The sequence below is a fragment of the Hyla sarda genome, chromosome 3, assembly GCF_029499605.1.
Source record: "Hyla sarda isolate aHylSar1 chromosome 3, aHylSar1.hap1, whole genome shotgun sequence".
NCBI lineage: Eukaryota > Metazoa > Chordata > Amphibia > Anura > Hylidae > Hyla > Hyla sarda.
In genome coordinates, this window is record NC_079191.1 from 237,958,343 (window position 1) to 237,975,247 (window position 16,905).

General features: G+C 45.8%; 1 protein-coding gene across 6 annotated transcripts in view; it reads right to left on the reverse strand.

Moving 5' to 3' along the window:
• The window catches only part of AK9 (adenylate kinase 9), a 207,925-nt gene that overhangs the window by 81,936 nt on the left and 109,084 nt on the right, over positions 1-16,905 (reverse strand). For all 6 annotated transcript variants that reach the window (XM_056566303.1, XM_056566304.1, XM_056566302.1 and 3 more), the window contains 2 exons: positions 15,206-15,340; positions 9,082-9,288 (listed from right to left, as the gene is read on the reverse strand). In XM_056566303.1, the coding sequence (XP_056422278.1) occupies positions 9,082-9,288; positions 15,206-15,340 (342 nt within the window). The remainder of the gene's footprint in view (positions 1-9,081; positions 9,289-15,205; positions 15,341-16,905) is intronic.

The following is a 16,905-nucleotide window of genomic DNA, read 5'->3' on the forward strand; positions in this document are numbered from 1 at the left end:
TGTGGACGAGACCGCGGGCCAGAGAAAACCGAGGCCCAGAAACTGAGCTCCTGGAAGATCCCACCGACCATGAAGATAGACTAGAATGCCAAAGGAAGGGACCGTCCTATGCAGAGACTCTAACCTACGTCCATAAAGAGAGACAAGGAAGCCAGAAAGGCCGGAACCATTCCGGAAGGAGGTGGGAAATCAACTCCAAGGAACCCAGAACCAGACAGAGGTCTAGCTCAACTGGAAAACAAAAATTGAAAAAAGAGCACCCCCCTCCAGAGACAACCAAATCAAGAAAACATGGCGGAAAAACGCCAGGGAGAGTAGCGTAAGCCAGAGCAGAAGGCGAGCACAGAAGGTGGAGACCAGAAAGCCACTGGAAAAAAGAGAGATGGAAACCGGCTCTAGAGAGGTCTGGCACATAACAATGACCTGAACATCTGCAGACCCAAAACCCCTGTCCCAGGAGCCCACTGCAAGCACCCGGGAGGCGAAAGTAGCTCGACTGGTAGAATCCGGATGATTAGAACGCCCTCCATCTCGGGAGTACATGGACCCCGAAGGAAGAGACAGAAGGTAAGAACAGCCAAAAAAGGATGACAAACTTCTGTGTCAAGACAAGAAGAAGTTTGGTACAGAGAGAGCACCCCACAAATGGAATCACGGAGTCTGGGCAGGATCGCTACACATGCCCGAGACCTCAACCATCACTAAGGCCCAAAAATCAGGAGGGTGGACCTAGCAAAGAAGGCACGCCACAGCATCCCAGGATAGTGTCCAAGAAAAGGAGACTAACCGTTCTTGGATCCCAGAGGTCTGAGCTGACCAGAGCACTGCGAAGCCCTGTCCCGTCCGAACGGGAATGAAGGGGGAAGAAAAAGGAACCCAGCTGTGATTCTCAGGTTCTGGCCACAGGAAGGTTACCCCAGAAGACTGTGGCATCAGTGCAGCGCAAGTGACACTGTCAAAGGGAAGGATGAACACACCCTCCAAGGAGATTGCGTCGAGGAAGGAGGAGAGCAATGGCAGGACCTAAATAACAGACGGTGGCTAGACCGGCTGTCACCGATTCATACATGATCGCATAAACTCTTCCAACAGAGGAGAGTGCCAAGGCTGCAGTAAATAACCAAGAAACAGGAAAAGAGCCAGGCTGCAATAGTGGGCAGTAAGCACACAAGCAAAGGCTGCGAAAAGCTCTGCTGAATGCTTGCAGCAAAAAAATCCCACCAGATACCCCACCATATAGTGGGAAGAGAGGGACAGCTCCATCTTGGCAATAGAAAGCGCTCAGCAAAATAGTCCCCCCAGTGGAGGGGAAAACAAGGAGTTGTCAAGATGAAACTCAAGCACTGACCATGTTAAGCTCCTTAATCCCCATACCCACTGTGGAAGCGGGAATGTCAAGTGCACCAGGCACTGAAGGAACAGGGGAATGCCGCCTGAAACCCTGGACCAGATGGGTGCCAATGAAGCCATCACAGTTGTCGGGCATTTCCAATATTATTGTGATTTTATATTATTTAGATATCATTTTATTTGGTGTAAGATATTCCTCTGAAGCTCTGAAACTAGAATTTTCCTGTTTTCTGTTAGGCCTAGTGATTCACCTTCCTGCTATCTTTTCAAGGGTAGACAGACTAAAACTTATTTGCAAAGATGGTAAGAGAACAATGGAAGTCCAGACAAGAAGTCTAGAAACCCAACATGAGAGCTTACAAATAAGCCCCTATTGTGTAAAGTGCTCTCCGGTGTGTATTTTAACAGGTAATTATGTTTGCCCTAACACACTACAGACTATGAACTGAGTTTTAGGTTTGCAAAAACAAATCTGTCAAGAAGTTTCAAAGTGTATTTCCCCAATAATCTCAGGGAAATATATGAACTTAGAAATACAAGGTGAATCAGAGGTCTATTTTATACTATAATCAATGTATTATTAATATGAGTAGCTATGCAGTCATCTCTATACAATTGATATATAGTTATGGTACTGGTGTATACAGCTAGGTAGTTAAATGCCAAATGAAATTTCCGATATGATATTGGCCATGCAGAGAGACCTCACCTGTGGATACATTTCTATTTAAGATTTTATAATATTCATCTATTTTCAGTCATCCATTGGAGATGAATATATAAATGTTGTCTTATCTCACTGGACAGGAACATAAATAATTATATGATATTTATATGATAAATGTCCCAATTGTAGAATAGGTAGCCAGTTGGAGAAGAGTCCATTTCTTGTCCTATACTGCCCTCTATGGGTGACCTAAGCATAACTAGGTCCTAATCTACATAAGCCCACCCACCAAGTGACATCATATTTACTATGGGTGGATAGGTGAGATAAGAAATGGGTTAAAAACTTGTGTCCAGGTGAGGAAGAGATAACAAGAACAACACCACCACACAGGATATACTACTTACCTACAGGACTGCCTAGCACACCAGTACCTTGGAGGCCGAAAACAGAGATATTTGGTAATGTATAGATTCTATTATCTGAAATATTGATAATTAACTGGTTTGATATTTAGTCATGCCCAGCTGTATTGCGGCTTTGTAGTCTTAGTGGTGCTAAGTCATCATTTAGTACTATTTGATAAAAATGCATATTACCAAATTTTGTATCTAAAATTGACTGAGAGGTTATACACTCTGCCCTAGAATCCATATTCTAGGAAGTTAATATCAAGCCAGGTAATTTGGGATCCTATACTACCAGATATCTGAAATTGGTTGCAATCTGTGCAGAGCTTAACGTTGTGTATATAATATTGATATTGTTTTGGCAATAATTGATTGAAGTTATATATATATATATATTACTTACCGTATTCAGGGTGACTCTGCTGCCCCCTTGTGTTGCATAGGCGATTATGTGATTGGTGTTTAGTATAGAGCCATCTTGTGGCAAAATCTCAATATTGCATGCTTATATATAATTATATTGCTTTGTGTCAATAATTTCAGCTGTTTTAATATTGTGAATATAATAAATTGTTATATTTTATCTAACCGTTAGTAGTGGGTTTTACTATTGCACAACATAAATTACCTACAAATGTACTCTTTTTGAGGTGTTTTTTATGTCCACCTCATAGGATCAACCCTGTTGATATTTTTATTTGATCCTTCTTTTTCCGTATAAAGCGCGTTTGCTTTATACCCTGACACAGTCGAGTCTAAGGCGACAGAGAAGGCACCCGAGCCACCCTGTACAGGAACCCAGGAAGATACCTGGAGGCATAGGGGGGATGCTGAACTGACAGCATCACCCCCTCAGGACCCATGCCAGAACAGAGTAGTTCAACCGCCGCAGACCTGTGGAAACAAGATCACAGGAAGGCCCGAAGCACACCTCACCGACAGAAAGTAAGGTGGGCTTTACACGTGCAGAGAGTCCATAGCGTATGTAGGGACACCGACATGGTTACCTCACAATAATAGTGGGGTACCAAAACAACAGACACGAAGAAACCGCAGACCTCCAAAAATACGGCAGTATGGAAAACAGGCTCAGCACCCAACGGTGTGACACAATCATGCCCTTAGCCGACCAACGTTGCATACTTGGAAAGGGGAATAGAGAGTGCTGCAGTTGCTGTGAAAGGCCATGGAACCTGCAGTAGACACCCACACCCCATCTCCTAATGGTGTCACACACCAGGACTGCAGTCGCAGATGGAGAGATGAAGGATGCATGTGGGTCAGGAAAAATGCAGACACAGGCTAACTTACAGGTATAAAAGGTCCAAGGAACCCACAGTTTACACACTTGGAATGGGAAAGGTGACCTGGTGAATCAGAAAAACCATGCAGACAGTCTGGCTATCTGGCATAGGGACCATGGCCACTCCAGGCCACGCATGCAGAACAACACACCGAAAGTGGGTTACCAGTTTTAAACCAGAGAGCGGCAGACATGTAAAGAGGGACCTGGTAGAGTAGGGAACCCTGCAAAAATAGTATGTGGTGCATTGTATATGGCACATGGAGCAATATGGGGTGATTCACTTGGAACTACACTCTGGCAGAGGGTTACCTGAACTTCAGTCCACTGCGTGGGAAGTGTATGGTAGATGACCCGACGTAGCAGTAAACCACGCAGACAACTGTCTGGCTGACTGGTAAAAGATTCATGAAAGTACAGAATTCCTCCATTAGACTTGGAGTGCGGCCGATGGAACGGGCAACCCGGCGGTGTAGGAGACCTAACCGACAAAAGTCTGGCTGACTGGCATCAGTCCCCAGTACCTGCAGGAACCCTCATCCAGATTTCTCACACCAGCAAAACCTGGCCATGCCCATGCAGACAACTGTCTGCTAAACCAGTACACCTCCGGATGTTGGCGAAAAGGACACAACAGCCAGATATGCGAACACTGTGCCCCTCTGTTGCATGTGGGAGGGAGGGGAGGCCTAGGAGCCATGGATAGTATCTCCACCACCCTGGGTGATTGGGGGAGGCTGAATAGCCATGGATTGAATCCCCATCACCCCGAATATGGTCCATAGGACACGTTGGGGCACTTCTTCGGACCCCTCGCACAGCAGAGGGGAACCGGAACTGCAGCCACAGATGCCTCAGCAGTGTGAGGAGTAACAAGCGGCGTAGGAAACCACGCAGACCACAGTCTGGCTTACTGGTATGGGTCCATAGTATACAACAGGTCACTCCATCGGACACCTCGCACTAGTAGTGGGGTACTGGAATCCAGCCGCAGATGCGGCAGCTATGAGATGAGTGACAGGCGAGACTACTGTCTGGCATAATGATATCAGGTCCTCACTTCCCAAGAGACCTTGCACTGGACATGGGGATCCGGAGTACTAGCCGTGGATGCGGCAGCCTGTGGAGCAGGGACATATACCATGCACATACCAAGAACATCCCTTTGATGGATGACCAGCAGACATGACAGCGTTCGTAGCGTCCATCAGGAATGCAAATGCACTTGTAAGGGCATTCGGCCAGTGCCATCCATGGTGGCGGGGGGGGGAGGGGGAAGCTGGAATTCAGCCAAGGGAACGAATACATGATATGGCACCCAGCAACAGGGGAGAACAGTCACTGACTGTATCCCCCGTACCTTCGTAGGGATCGTGAATCTTTGGCAATGACCCAATAATGGCGGATCGCATATGCTTCCCAAACAGAGGGAGAACCCAGCAGAAAATAGTATGCCGGAGGCCACATCAGGCCCCATGTGAGGCGATGGAGGCAAGAAAGCGGCCTCCATATACAGTCTCTAGAAAAGAAGCCTAGCATCTATTAAGCTGATAAGAACAGATATTACAGTCCTGTAATAGCTATTGTATGTAAAGAGGGACCCTACAAGAAGAAATGCAAATGAAGACAATTCAATTAATGACCACAGGACGTCGCCAAGCGCCACCAAATGGTCAGAAATACTAGAAGCACTATTGGGCGATTGTACTAAACATGGCAGGCAGGAAGAGTGGGGAGCAATGCGCACTGCGCTGTGAGTGGCCACATGAACTATGAAGGGAGAGGGGCTAGGATGCCCACTCCATGAGCAGCACGCATGCAGGCAGCCTCAGTAGCGGTGACGGCTCGGAGCAGCGCACTATAGAAGCGCCTGCAAAGCAGCTGATCACAGCTCAGAGGCCGGTAGAGCTGGCCAGCTGGAAGAGCTCCCGCCGGGCTGTGCTTATGGAGGCCAACGGTACCGCTCTGTCTATGTAGCACCGCCGACCTCTGCAATGGTGGAGGGGCGGGGCTAGATTATAGGCTGCGGGTAAGCCTATAAGCATGACCTGTACAGCCACACCTGGAGAGGGAAGCTGCCTGGCCTCTCTGTTTGCGCACTGGCTGAGGGGGAAGAAGAAGGGCGGAGCCACGTGCCACCATAACCCCCTGAACTCCTGCCGGCTGAATACCCCCTGCGGTGGGGGGAATGAAAGATAAGACAGCAGGTGGAGCGAAAGAACAGCAAGGCTGTTCAGAGGTGAGCTGGGAAGGAAAATACCTGCAGAGGGAGCTGCTGCAAAGGGCCAGCGGCTCCAGGACCTAGTATGCAGAACTCATGACCCCCCCCCTGGGAGAACCCGAGCGAGCCCCACATATAAGCACTCTCAATAAAGGACAGAGTCAATATTTTAAAGAGGAAGGGAGGGGGTACATACTCCCCTGCGGACGCCATGTTCTATACTTTCCTCAGGCGTCTTCAACCAGGCTAAGATAGCGGGGCGAGCAGGGGCAGTTAGGAACCCGGACCAGGGTACAACCTCCAGGCGCTGCCCGTTGGCGATAAGGGGTTGACGGCCCATACTCTTATGTTCCGTGCCTCTTTGTCGCATATGGGGGAACAGATAGCGCCATGTTCCTGAACCACCACCTGAAAAAGGGAAATAAAAGGGAGAAAAAAAAACTGCCCTTACTAGAAAATAATATAAAAAGACCAGGTCTGGGGAGCTTCCAGACCTGAGTCTTTCCTCCTACTGACACTAGATAAAACTGATTACCTCACTTCCAGTGGGTGTGTATATCCTGCCAGGGAGGAGCAGCCTTTTTTTTCCTAGTGTCAGCGCCTCCTAGTGGCAAGAGCATATACCCATCAGTAGTGGTGTCCTCGAATGAAGAGAGGCCGAGAAATTATATGTTGCTGGGCATTGTGAAAAAAATCACAAACAAGCAATACTTACCTACACTGGTCCCCCTCAGCTCACATTCTACGCACTTCCAGTCCAACAGTGTTTTTTTTTAAAATGTTAACAGTGAGATTGGTTGTATCTGCACAGTGGCGTACCAAGGGGGGTACGGAGGGGGCGGCCTGCCCCGGGTGCCACTAACAAGGGGGGTGCCAGGGGCGGATTGACCCGCCGCTGCTACTGAGGTCCGGGACACTAGTCCCAGATCCCCAGCAGACAGCAGTTCCTTCTCCTGTATGCTCGATATACGCACATACAGGAGAAGGCGTCCCCTCTGTGTGAGTCGCATCTGCAGCTTACACACACAGCACGCAGTACAGGCGCCGGTGACATCACCCATCCGGCGCCTGTACTGTGGAGGGGAGAAGATGCGGGTCCCTGCTGCTGAGGAGATCGCTGCGTGGGATATCAGGTGAGCATCCTTTTTCTTTTTTCCACAACTCTGCATATACCTATGGGGCAGGGGGGTGGTGACTCTGCATATACCTATGGGAAAGGGGGGGTTTACTCTGCATATACCTATGGGGAGGGGGGATACTCTGCATATACCTGTGGGGAAGATGGGGGGGGGGGGTTACTCTGCATATACCTATGGGGAAAAGGGGGGGTTACTCTGCATACACCTATGGGGAAGAGGGGGGGGTTACTCTGCATATACCTATGGGGAAGATGGGGGGGGGGTTACTCTGCATATACCTATGGGGAAGAGGGGGGGGTTACTCTGCATATACCTATGGGGAAGCGGGGGGGTTACTCTGCATATACCTATGGGGAAGATGGGGGGGGGGTTACTCTGCATATACCTATGGGGAAAAGGGGGGGTTACTCTGCATACACCTATGGGGAAGAGGGGGGGGTTACTCTGCATATACCTATGGGGAAGATGGGGGGGGGGGTTACTCTGCATATACCTATGGGGAATAGGGGGGGGTTACTCTGCATATACCTATGGGGAAGCGGGGGGGTTACTCTGCATATACCTATGGGGAAGATGGGGGGGGTTTACTCTGCATATATCTATGGGGAAGAGGGGGGGTACTCTGCATATACCTATGGGGGAGGAGGGGGGATACTCTGCATATACCTATGGGGAAGAGGGGGGGGGGAGTTACTCTGCATAAACCTATGGGGAAGGGTGGGGGGGCTAACTCTGCTGCCTATATCTACAGGGAAGGGGAGGGGTTAACTCTGCTGCCTATACCTACAGGGAAGGGGGGGCTACCTAACTTTATACCTGGATGCCTAACTACTTACCTACATACCCAGCTACCTAACTATGTACATACCTGGCCGCCTAACTACCTAGCTAGCCCCCTACCTACCTAACATGTCACCTACCTACATATCTGGCTTCCTGATCTACCTACCTAGTTATCTATTTACCTGGCTACCTACCTACATGCCCTTTTACTGTGCAGGACACCAAGGAGGGCATTATTACAGTTTGTGGGTCTATAGATGGAAAGATTGCAGAGGAGGGGAGAGCACTGGACAAATGCATAGTCTGACATGTTTTTCCTGCAGATGTTAAGAGATCCACATGGCGGTCTTATCCGGACGGAGAAGAAAAGGAAAGAGGACGCCGCTGATCAGAAAATACATAATTGTGAGTCCCAAAATGTAACTGTAACCCCTTGTATGTTGTACAGATCCTGTGTATAGCTGATATCTACCACCATATGGTCCTGTATATAATCACTTATATTGTATACAGATCCTTTAAAGTATAGTGGTCTGTGTATGGTGGTTTTATTCATTACAGTATGGCGGTATTATCCATTTATTGTGCGGTGGTATATATTTACTCCTTGTATACCAGTATTATTCGTCATGGAAATTTACCTACGTTAAAGTGTTTCTTACATATATAAATTTTAGTTTATTGTGTGGGTGGGATTTGGGTGGAATAGGAGCGTGGCAGAAGATTGACGAGCTGCAGAGCCTAGCAAGGGCCCTTGCTTTTTTTTGGTCCGAGGGCCCCGAGTGTAGTCAGTCCGCCCCTGGGGGGGGGGAGGGGGTGTAATTAAAGAGGGGGAAGGGTGGGGGGTGTAATTAAGGGGGGATTGCGGGTGGGGGGTGCCAAACAAAGGGTCTGCCCCGGGTGCCAAATGCTCTAGGTATGCTCCTGTATCTGCAACCATATATAGTATCTCTAAATGTGTAATACGCATTCAAAATGTAAAGCAACCAGACTGTTATGACTGAACAAATATGCAATGGTTGCAACCTTAAAACAATTATTTTTGTATTTTAAAAATAAAGATGTCTGATGACAATCAGCTTAACCATTATGTGTTAACTCCTAATTTGCTCTGGGTCTCATAAGTTCATGAAATGTAGCGTATATGTATTGTGTGTGAGTGTTTGTGTGTGATTCTAAGGTGTATCTTCCCTTGGAAACAAACTCACTTTCCATAGATGTCACTGCCTCTTGTAGAAGCATTTCTGGTGATTTATCAGCTACTTCCAGGAAAGTTACACTAACTAGAGATGAGTCAGCAAACACTGGCTCCAGCAATTGCCACTCTTCATTAAATGTGTTTATGAGCTGCTTCAATGGTTCCATCTCTGGCACATCTGGATATCCTCCCTCAGGAACTTCAAATAAAACATTTTCTGGGAATAATAAAAACTCACATTATAATTAACATACAATAAACAATATAAGTGCATAAACAACCTACAGCTACTTTCAGTCTGTTGAATGCCATATGCTTCACCAGGTAGCATATATAGAGTGTGAAGTCTAAGCCAAATACTTAGCTATCTTCAAGTTTATGGTTTTTTACACTAAGTCTGAATCTGTAGATCTGAGGCACTAGAATAAATCAGTGTCCAAAGCTAAATATGAAATTCTACTGCTCATTTAACCATAATCTAATTGTTTTATTTCTTGTTTGTGACACATCCTCTACACTGACTAACTCTGGATGGTTTTAGTGGGATAGGCTGACTATCTAATGTGCATGAAGACCACCCAACTCTCCCCTCACATTTGGATTTTAATATGCTTTATCATTTTGTTATTAGGAAGGGAGTTAAATGGGTACTCAGCCCCTGGACATCTTATCCCCTTTCCAAAGGATAGGGGACAAGATGTCTAATCGCGGGGGTCCCGCCACTGGGGACCCTCACAAACTCGGCTGCGGCACCCCAGACATCCCGTGTATGGAGTGAACTTCGTTCCATGCCGGATGACTGGCAATGCAGGGCGGAGGCTCGTGACGTCACGGTCACACCCCAATCATGATATCACAGCCATGCACCCTCAATGCAAGTCTATGGGAGGGGGCATGACGGCCTCCGGCGTTGCACTAGACTGTCTAAACGAACATTGGGTGCAGCAGGGAGATCGAGGGGGTCCCCAGGAGCGGGACCCTGCAATCAGACATCTTATCCCCTGTCCCATGTCTAGGGGCGGAGTACCCCTTTAAAGAGGTTATCCAGGATCAGAAAACCAGAGCTGATTTCTTCTCGAAACAGCCCCACACCTGTCCTCAGGTTGTGTGGTATTGCAGCTCAGTTCTATTTATGTGAACCTAGTGTAATACCACACACAACATGAAAACAGGTGTGGTGCTGTTTTTGGGGAGAAAATTTTTAATCTGTTTTTCTATTCCTGAATAACCCCTTTAATCTGTTGCCAGGAGTGTCTGGTAGTGGTATTCTCAAGTCTCCCCAAGTAGAGCCAAGTATGCATATCTGAGGATCAAGAGGCTGAACAAGCATTTAATGCTATATGAAATAAGTAGGAGTGTGGAGTACCAAAGTATTTTTTTTGTAAATATGGAATAAGACAAGCAATACTCTTGTAATAAAAGGCAATTTTTGCAAGAGGTAGAGGAATCAAGGGAAATGTATTCCCTTATATTAGCAATTCCCTTTCTCCCAAGCAAAACAACTGTGCTGGACAGCACAGGGAAAGTTAATATAAATGAAAAAAAACAAGCTTTGGTGGCATTACCGTTTGAGAATTTGGACACATTTATGTAATTTTCTATAAGCGTGGTAATCCCTTTAAGGTAACTTATTCAAGCAGCTCCTCACAAAATGTGTTGTGTTAACATGTCTCAGTGTGGTGAAATGGTAACCATGATGGAGAAAGCTGTACCCTAAAACTAGGACTTCATTTTTATCCACCTAGAATGCTTTTAAAGACCTGTCTGTTTAAGTAAATGCTTGTATTCTCAATGAAATAACAATTCTGGAGCATCTTTTCTTATAGCTTTGTTGCGTCATTCCTCCATTATTTTTCCTAGAAATGTATGACTGAATTGCCAACTGGGTGTAACTAGGTGGGGGCGAGTCTCTAAATAATCTGTTTAGATGGTCTCTGACAGTGTAGGGACATGCCTCCAACTGGTAACACCCAACTAGCTATTTATACATTTTTAGTAAGAATAACAGAGGAACAACACAAAGCTAAAAGAAAAAGGTCATGAAAGGCTACAAGTCTTCCTTAAAGGAAAACTGTCAGATATTTTCTCCCGGACTATCCACAGTACTGGTGGATAGTGCTGGAGATGCTGATTAAAACGAGCCCAATCTTACCCGGATCCGCCTCGCCATTCGCCCGCAATTGTAGTTTTATTCTATGTGTATATCTTGATTTAACTGGCACGGGCGGGGCTTCTGCACTGACGTCAGCGCCACTTATGAATATTCATCCCCCCTCCCTCCAGTTCTCCATCTCTTCGCCTCTCCTAACTGGAGGGAGGGGGGATGAATATTCATAAGCGGCGCTGACGTCAGTGCAGAAGCCCCGCCCATGCCAGTTACAGCAAGGTATACACACAGAATAAAACTACAATTGCGGGCGAACGGCCGGGCGGATCCGGGTAAGGTAGGGCTCATTTTAATCAGCATCTCCCTCACTATCCACCAGTACTGTGGATAGTGCGGGAGAAAATATCTGACAGTTTTCCTTTAATTTATTTTACTGTAAGTGAAGTGATCTTCTCAAGCAAACTCTTACACTGTTTTTCCATTACGTGCTAAGAAAAAGATTTATTTCTAACCCTTTTTAACATTTAACCCTCTCTAACTTCCAATATGTCATTCAATTTTTGCTGGTTACAATATTCACAGAGCACAGTGAAAAATAAAACCAATACAAAAGGATTATAACACTTTTTGATTTAAAAACAATTAGGCTGGGTTCACATTATGTGCACAATAGAACTCAATGGAAATTCTATTTAGTAGATCTGTACTAAAGAACAAATTTCTTAATAAATTTTCAATAAATTGCGCAAGTGCGAATGTAGCTTTATAGGAAATGTTTATGTTACTACTAAACCTATAGAGCAGGGGTACTCAACTATTTTTACTGACTGAGGGTCCGCTAATTCAGCTCGGTAAAGGTCCGAGCTGAACGCTAAGGCCTGGTTTACACCTAGCGGTCTCAGTGCCCTGAAGGAAATAGCAAAAGAGTGACTGAAGTGTGGAGTATGTATGACCTGAATACTGCCACACACTGTACCCCTGAATATAATATTGCCACACACTGTACCCCTGAATATAATACTGCTGTACACTGAATCCCTCTGAATATAACACTCCCACACACTGTACCCTCTGAATATATTACTGCCACACACTGTACCTTCTCAATATAAAAGTGCCACACACTGTGCCCTCTGAATATAATACTGCCACACACTGTGTCACTGAATATAATACTGCCACACACTGTGCCACTGAATATAGTACTGCCGCACACTGAATCCCTCTGAATATCATAATGCCACACACTGGGCCCTTGGTATATTACTGCCACACACTGGGCACCGCACCTGGTATATTACTGCCACACACTGTACACCCTGAATATACAGTCATGGCCGTAAATGTTGGCACCCCTGAAATTTTTTCGAGAAAATGAAGTTTTTCTCACAGAAAACGATTGCAGTAATACATGTTTTGCTATACACATGTTTATTCCCTTTGTGTGTATTGGAACTAAACAAAAAAAAAAAGGGGGGGGGGGGGGGGAAGCAAATTGGACATAATGTCACACCAAACTCCAAAAATGGGCTGGACAAAATGATTGTCACCCTTTCAAAATTATGGAAAAATTAGATTGTTTCAAGCATGTGATGCTCCTTTAAACTCACCTGGGGCAAGTAACAGGTGTGGGAAATAAAAAAATCAAACCTGAAAGCAGATAAAAAAGGAGAGAAGTTCAGTTAGTCTTTGCATTGTGTGTGCCACACTAAGCATGGACAACAGAAAGAGGAGAAGAGAACTGTCTGAGGACTTGAGAACCAAAATTGTGGAAAAATATCAACAATCTCAAGGTTACAAGTCCATGTCCAGAGATCTAGATTTGCCTTTGTCCACAGTGCGCAACATTATCAAGAAGTTTGCAACCCATGGCACTGTAGCTAATCTCCTTGGACATGGACAGAAGAGAAAAATTGATGAAAAGTGTCAACGCAGGATAGTCCGCATGGTGGATAAGCAGCCCCAAACAAGTTCCAAAGATATTCAAGCTGTCCTGCAGGTTCAGGGTGCATCAGTGTGAGCGCGAACTATCCGTCAACATTTAAATGAAATGAACCGCTATGGCAGGAGACCCAGGAGGACCCCACTGCTGACACAGAGACATAAAAAAGCAAGACTACATTAAGCCAAAATCCTTCTGGGAAAACATCTTGTGGACAGGTGAGACCAAGATAGAGCTTTTTGGTAAAGCACATCATTCTACTGTTTACCGAAAACAGAATGAGACCTAAAAAGAAAAGACCACAGTACCTACAGTGAAATATGGTGGAGGTTCAATGATGTTTTGGGGTTGTTTTGCTGCCTCTGGCACTGGGTGCCTTGAATGTGTGCAAGGAATCATGAAATCTGAGGATTACTAACGGATTTTGGGTTGCACTATACAGCCCGGTGTCAGAAAGCTGGGTTTGCATCCGAGATCTTGGGTCTTCCAGCAGGTCAATTACCCCAAACATATGTCAAAAAGAACCGAGAAATGGATGGCAACAAAGCGCTGGAGAGTTCTAAAGTGGCCAGCAATGAGTCTATACCTAAATACCATTGAACGCCTGTGGAGAGATTTTAAAATTGCTGTTGGGAAAAGGCACCCTTCCAATAAGAGAGGCCTGGAGCAGTTTGCACAGGAAGAGTTGTCCAACATTCCGGTTGAGAGGTGTAAGAAGCTTATAGATGGTTATAGGAAGCAACTGATTTATGTTATTTTTTCCAAAGGGTGTGCAACCAAATATTAAGTTAAGGGTGACAATAATTTTGTCAAGCCCATTTTTGGAGTTTGGTGTGACATTATGTCACATTTTTTCCACCCTTTTTTTGGTTTAGTTCCAATACACATAAAGGGAATAAACATGTGTATAGCAAAACATGTGTTACTGCAATTCTTTTCTGTAAGAAATACTTCATTTTCTTAAAAAATTTCAGCGGTGCCAACATTTACGGCCATGACTGTAATACTGCCACACACTGTGCCCCCTGAAAATAATTCTTCCACACACTGCACCCCCTGAATATAATACTGCCACACACTGGGCCCCTGGTATATTACTGCCACATACTATGCCCCTGGTATATTACTGCCACACTCTATTCCCCTGCAATATTACTGCCACATGCTATACCCCTGCAATATTAATGCCACACGCTATGCCTTCAAATACATCTTCGACAAACACTGTGCCCTGTACTGACTAATTGTACCTCTGTGTCCCTTAAAACATTGAATGATGCCACTGCGCCCCCACAATAAATGATGCCACTGTGCTCACAGAATGAATGACGCCACTGTGCTCCACAATGAAAGATGCCACTGTGTCCCACAAAATTAATGATGCCACTGTGCCCCACATAATTAATGATGCCACTGTGCCCCCGTATAAACTGTGCCCCCACATGAACTTGCCACTGTGACACTCCAGCTGTTGCAAACTACAACTCCCAGAAGGTCATGGTAGGAGCTATAGTTCTACAACAACTGGAAACACAGGTGGGAAACACAAATTTTTACCTGAGAGTTTTGGCTCCCGTCCCAGGTCTCGTGTTGCTCCACTGCTCTGGCCTCTTCTTTGTGAGACCTTGCCAGAGAAGATGATGCAGGCAGCAAATCGCGCCGCCTGCACCACAGGATAAGCACGGCCAGGCAGAGACACAGCGTTCCCTTGCTCTGGGCCGTGGCTATTCATTTGTATTGGTGTCTGGCGGGCGGTCCGGATGACTGCTGGCCGCGGCCCGCCAGTTGAGTACCCCTGCTATAGAGGATGTCCCCTTTCAATGGGGTTGTTACACTGTTAAAGGGGTTGTCCAGTAGTCGAAAAACATTGCTGCTTCATTCTATAACCAGTGTCATACCTGTTTACAGGCTGTGTGGTACTGCAGATCAGGCCCTTACACTACAATGAGCGGAGCTGCAATACCAGACATAACCCAACGGCAATCGTGACAAGACATGTTTGTCAAATACTCTACTGCCACATTTTGGAACTCCTGCACCACACATTTTTAATGAGTTTAACAAATAAATAATATATTAAGTAACCTTGCTCTGGCACTCGCGGCTCCTTATCTGACTGTATTTCTGGCTCTGTTACAATGGTTGCCAATGTTTGCATAGGTGAAACTGGTTCTGGGGAAAGAAGTTGACCAGCATTCAATGCACCTTGCTCCCCTGTATCTGCCAGATAAAGACATAAAAGTAAAGCAGATTTAATAAACATATAATGGAGTTAATATGTACTTGAGAATGAAAAGAGATCAGCCACTAAAAGACATGTTAACGATAGACAAATTATAAAAAAGTGGAAACAAAATATTCAAAACATCTCAATGTATTCAGTATCAAGTAGGAGCGCCTTGTGCAGACTATCAATGAGGTTAGTAATTTTATGTTTTTGTCTGGTTATTTTAAAGCAGAGTGTCCGCGACATGTCTGCGCCAGTGTGCGACAAGAAAATCCGACAAACCCGACATTGCACTGTGAAAAGCCCAAAAGGGAGTGATCTGATGCAAAGGGGGCATGGTCGGAACACAATGGGGCGTGGTTTAACAACCCCACCTATTTACTATTGAATTCACAGAAAATCCTCTGGATAAATGGCTGGAAATTTTATCCTAGAAAAAGCTGGTCAGAATTTTTTTTTACTGTAGTAAATAGAGAAGAATTCTGCAAGTCTGAAACATTTACCACTAGTCCTCAAAAAGGTGACTTTCACCACCCTTCTTTTTTCCCAAAAAGAAAAATCTTTTATAAAAAAAAAAAAAAAAAAATCACTTAAATTACTGTTTCGCTATATTGGGAACTGTGGGGTGCCCCAAACAACCATCAAGGTTAGTAATGGTTGCTGAGGACTGTTTTGCTCCGTTGAATGCACTTGGGATCACAAATTATTATGATTTGGCCCGGGCTCCAAATGTAAAGCCTGGTGCTCCGAATGTCAGCTGTCATGCAGGTCTTGGTCGGGCAGTCATTAAGAAGCAGAAATCTTCACACACAGCTCAGTGACTGCCCGATCAGGACCTGCTCTGTATCCAGGGCCGGTTCTCTAGATGAGCGGTTCCCAACCTGTACTGTAAGTCCCTGGACTATCTCCTGTACAGCTGATTCCTGCAGTGCCGAGAAGGGAGAAGAACAGATCACATGACTGCTCATCATGTGACCTGCAGGGAGGCAGAGGAGGCAGGGCTTGGCCGCAGTGTACAGCAGTGGAGCATGAAGAGCATCTGAAGATGCCCTGGATGATTCATGGAGTGTGCAGGCAGTTGTGTAAATAATGTGCACCAGGGTGCTGAACAACAACTCCCAGCAAGAAACACTGATCTACACAGAAAAGGAATGGACCTATAGCTGTTGCAAAACTACAACTCCCAGCATTATAACCAGGGTGCCTCCATGCTGGGAGTTGTAGTTTTGCAACAGCTGGAGGTCCATCTATTTCATGATGGGGATAGTTTTATTCTGGTGTCTGGCTCTGAGGGGGGAGTTCAAAGAGGGGTCCTTATGAGTAGAGAGGGCATATGATATCAGGCTAGTTACTAAAGGGAGGGGCATTATGACTCTACAGGGGGGGCATAGTGGCTACAGAGGGGGGCATAATGACTCTACAGGGTGGCATAGTGGCTGCAGAGGGGGACATTATGACTGGACAGGGGAATAGTGACTACAGAGGGGGCATTATGACTGGACAGGGGTCATAGGAGCACTGGCTACATAGTTATCATTATGAGTGCAAAGGGGGGCAT